The sequence below is a fragment of the Mandrillus leucophaeus genome, unplaced genomic scaffold (assembly GCF_000951045.1).
Source record: "Mandrillus leucophaeus isolate KB7577 unplaced genomic scaffold, Mleu.le_1.0 Scaffold28, whole genome shotgun sequence".
Lineage (NCBI taxonomy): Eukaryota > Metazoa > Chordata > Mammalia > Primates > Cercopithecidae > Mandrillus > Mandrillus leucophaeus.
The window spans coordinates 3,145,385-3,149,818 of record NW_012102920.1 but is presented as its reverse complement, the minus strand read 5'-3'; the positions used below and the strand labels follow the sequence as shown (position 1 = coordinate 3,149,818).

Sequence of the window (4,434 nt, the reverse complement as noted above, 5' to 3'; positions counted from 1 at the left end):
GAGTAGCTGGGACCACAGGCAGGCGCCACCGCCCCCGGCCAACATTAGAATCTTCAGAGCAGAAAGTCTTCTATATACAGGTGTGGCCCAAGCTAATGGATGGAATCTACAGTAAAGAGAAAGTGGGAATTATACCTTAACTTCTGGTAGGTACATATTAGAATTTAAAGTGGGCACTGAACAACAGGCCTAAGTCAGGACCGTCCCAGGCAAACTGGGTTCTGTGGTTACCCTAGCCATAGCTGGTCCCTGTTGGCCAGTTGAGAAGGAGCCCTCTCTGCCGGATCCAGGAGTGTTCACCTACTCATTAATCATATGCAGGAAAGTAGATGTTTCTCCAGCTCAGACAACCAGAGGTTCTTCCAGGCAGAATTCCACTCCGTCAGTCACGGCAAACCTTTGAGTTTCTTGGATCCCTTTTCCCATCCCTTGGATTCCTTGGTGTCTTGGGGTAATCAGAGAATACCTCTGCATTTTTTGTAGGGTAGAATGGAAGTTGAGGAGCCTCGAGTCCGCTTAGGCCGTCTCTTCCTATACCATTTCAATGAGAACAACTCTACTCAGCCTCTGGTCGAGGTCCAAAGAAAAGATACTTCTGCAATCCTGGACATGAAATGGTACAACTGTGATAATCCCCCTGGGTCTAGAATTTGTCATGAGTGGCAGTCGGGGAGCCTGATGCTTGATGCCTTCAACAAGACAGGCATTGCGTCTCAACTTTGGGTTTATTTCTTTGCTGTCCTGCCTGCCTCCCACTTGGGGAATGCTTTACCTGGGGCTTACTTCCTTTGTCATGTTGCAGCCAGGAAGTGATGGGAGTTTTCTGACTTCATAACCTCGGGCGTCTTGTGTTTGAGAACACAACTGTAGGCTCTAGCCCACTTTTGGAGCTGAGATTTAAATGCAGTCATGTGTGGCATAATTCTGTTTTGGTCAACAATGGGGCACATGTACCATGGTGGTGCCTTAACGTAATGGAACTGCCCTATACAGGTGCACCACTTTTTATCATTTTTGATTTTTTTTTTTTTTTTTTTTTTTTTGGTCTTGTTCTGTTGCCCAGGCTGGAGTGCAGTGGCATGATCATAACTCACTGCAGCCTTGAAGTCCTGGGCTCAAGCAGTTCTCCATCTCAGCCTCTCGAGTAGCTGAGACTTCAGCTACGTGCCATCACGCCTCTTTTTTTTTTTTTTTCACTCTCTCGCCCAGTGGCGTGATCTCAGCTCACTGCAAGCTCCGCCTCCCGGGTTCACGCCATTCTCCTGCCTCAGCCTCCTGAGTAGCTGGGACTACAGGCGCCTGCCACCATGCCTGGCTAATTTTTGTATTCTTGGTAGAGACGGGGTTTCACCGTGTTAGCCAGGATGGTCTCGATCTCCTGACCTCTTGATCCACCTGCCTCGGCCTCCCAAAGTGCTGGGATTACAGGCGTGAGCCACCGTGCCAGGCCTTACCACACCTCATTTTTGTTTGTTTGTTTGTTTGTTTGTTTGTAGAAACAAGGTCTTGACGTGTTGCTCAGGCTGGTTTCAAACTCCTTGTCTCAAGTGATCCTCCTGCCTTAGCCTCCCAAAGTGTTGGGGTTACAGGCGTGAGCCACCATGTCCAGCCACCTGTTTTTTATCTTTTATATTGTATTCTTACTGTATCTTTTCTATGTTTAGATACACAACCACTTACTGTTGTGTTACACTTGCCTGCAGTAACATGCTGTAAGGTTTGTGGCGTAGGACAATGGGCTGTACCATATCGTCAAGGTGTGTAGTAGGCTGTCCCAGCTGGGTTTGTGTGGACTACAGCCCCGCTGTTAAGCAAAGCGTGACTGTGATTACAGGGACGCACGGTGCTCTCCTGTGCCTTAGGCACATTGGTGTGCTTACGGTGGGCCCTCTCCTCAGGTGTCACATCCCGGTGGCTGGACATGCCCTCTTGGGCTTGGCAGATGCCAGTGGATCCATACAACTGCTCCGCCTGGTGGAATCTGAGGTCAGTGACTTGCACTTGTTCCGTGGGGCAGAAGGGACCTGAATAGAGAGAGTTAGGAAGGAGGCTGTGCTGACACAGACATTTTTCTAGAACGATCTCTCTTCGATGGTGAACAATACATAAACGTTGTAAGATAATATGGAGTCTGTTTTTAAGTTGTATTGCATTCTACATCCACCTCCAAGAGGAAGTCACCTCGTGTGTCACCAGCAGAAGGGCTGAAGTGACAGGGTGTTCATTGACCTGCCAGTGGGTCTGACAGTTCTCTAAGAACCTGGGCAAGCGTTCGTAGGTTGATGCTGGGGCCCAGAGTAGCAATGAGCGTCCTGTGTGAAGATGGCATTTCTCACTGATGATTAGAAAAGCATGTGAGTCCTGGGTGAATTTCTCCGGGTTTCTCACAGTGCTGCAGAGCCATGCGTTAGCACAGTGACTTTGTCTGATAGCTGTGGGGGAGGGAACGGGGATGTCCCGTAGTGGGGTGACGTAAACAGCCTGAGACTATGCCCTCGCTCCGATGCAGATGCTGCAGGTGGGACTGGGCCAACCGAGGGCCTGTGTAGGAAGGGCCTTGCTTAAGGCAGCAGAGCAGTTGCCCTGTCTTAGAAAGGAGGGAAAGAGCAGCCACAGGAAAGCTGTGGGCCCAAGGGAGGAGTGCATGAACCCAGGAAAAGGTTTTGGTGCAGCAGCCTGCTGGGAGCCAGGGATGGAGTTAAGCACTGACTAGGCTGTTTAGGAAATAAAATGTATATAGATCTGCGTAAAGAGCAACCACGTTCTCATGGCTGCTGGCGGCTTCTGAAGTGGAAACCAGAGGAGTTTCCCCATCGTCTCTGGGGAGGCCTGGGGTGGGCATGCGCGTGTGCCATTGTGGTCTGGAGCCTGCATAGACGTCTCGGCAGCATCTAGGAGTGCAAGGACGGCAAGGGGTTGTGAAAGGGAGGGAGACCGTGCCCCAAGGTCAAGCCTGTGGGAAAGTCCTCCTGCAAGTGTGAGGAGTGTGAGCTCCAGTGTCCCCAGGTCTTCTCGGGGCCCCTGGCAGGGGGTTCAGTGTTAGGTGCAAGTGTGACTCAGTGGCTGACGGACTTCATCCGGGTAGGTTGTAAATGAGGGAACAGCGACTTCCCTGCAGGAGAGGAAAAGTCTTTTGGGGGCTCTGGGGGGCTACGTCCCTTTGATGGAGTTTCTTCTTCTCCAGGAGAAGAGCCACGTGCTGGAGCCATTGTCCAGCCTTGCCCTGGAGGAGCAGTGTCTGGCTTTGTCCCTAGATTGGTCCACTGGGAAAACTGGAAGGTAAGGGCCAGGCTTGGTCAGGCGCCCTGAGTCTTTCTCTGAGGACCACTTCCATTTTTCAGGCTACAGCACTCCAGCCACCTTTGGCCAGCCGCGACTGTGCTCCTCAGCCCTGGCACCATCGCTGCTGGTCCTATTCTAAAAAAAAAAGTCCCCATTTTAGATACGTAGCAATAGTGTTTTACCTAGAGAAGCCGACACTGGTGTCTTTGACGAGCTTAGCAGTGGTTGTGATCTTTGCCAGCCGGTCTCTTAAGGGGCGTGTCCACATCCCAGGGCTGTGGAGACCCTCTCTCAGGACTTGTTTGGGAACCAGAAGAGGCTGACGAATCACATTCGACCGGGCTTCTCCATGGGTTCCCTGTGTCTAGCGCCAGGGACCAGCCCTTGAAGATCATCAGCAGTGACTCCACAGGGCAGCTCCACCTCCTGATGGTGAATGAGACGGCGCCCAGGCTGCAGAAAGTGGCCTCATGGCAGGCACATCAGTTCGAGGCCTGGATTGCTGCTTTCGATTACTGGCATACAGAAATTGTGTATTCAGGTCAGTATTCCTCTGCTGGTCACCTCTGATGGAAGGCTTCCTGAGGGAGGGGCAGAGGGAGGGGGGAGGCCTGTGCTGCAGCTCTGATTCCAGCTGTGTTGGGATCTTGAAGACCTTTTGTGGAAAGTGTACTTTTTTTTTTTTTTTGAGACTGAGTCTTGCTCTGTCGCCAGGCTGGAGTGCAGTGGCACAATGTTGGCTCACTGCAACCTCCACCTCCCAGGTTCAAGCAATTCTTCTGCCTCAGCCTCCCAAGTAGCTGGGATTACAGGCGCCCATCACCATGCCCGGCTAATTTTTGAGTTTTTAGTAGAGACAGGGTTTCACCATGTTGGTCAGGATGGTCTCGATCTCCTGACCTCCTGATCCTCCCTCCTGGGCCTCCCAAAATGTTGGGATGACAGGCGTGAGCCACCGTGCCTGGCCCACTTAGCTGTTCTTTAGAGAGCAAAGTGTAGCTTGCCTCAGGCAGTGCAGGGTCTTGGGGGGTGCTGACCAGGGTGTTGGAGGAGCAGGCCCCTGTGGGCAGAGCCATCCTGCCTCCCTGATGTGCTCCGTGTCAGATCCTCTATGCTTTTACTGGAAGTCCAGTTTCTGTGGATACAATAGTG

At 51.8% G+C, this 4,434-nt stretch overlaps 1 protein-coding gene across 1 annotated transcript in view; it reads left to right on the top strand.

Moving 5' to 3' along the window:
- The first annotated feature begins 487 nt into the window (after nt 1–487).
- DPH7 (diphthamide biosynthesis 7) overlaps nt 488–4,434 on the top strand; it is a 31,606-nt gene continuing 27,659 nt past the window's right edge. The window contains exons 1-4 of the mRNA XM_011985150.1: nt 488–617; nt 1,899–1,986; nt 3,188–3,279; nt 3,651–3,823. Of these exons, the coding sequence (XP_011840540.1) occupies nt 490–617; nt 1,899–1,986; nt 3,188–3,279; nt 3,651–3,823 (481 nt within the window). The 5' untranslated portion in view covers nt 488–489. The remainder of the gene's footprint in view (nt 618–1,898; nt 1,987–3,187; nt 3,280–3,650; nt 3,824–4,434) is intronic.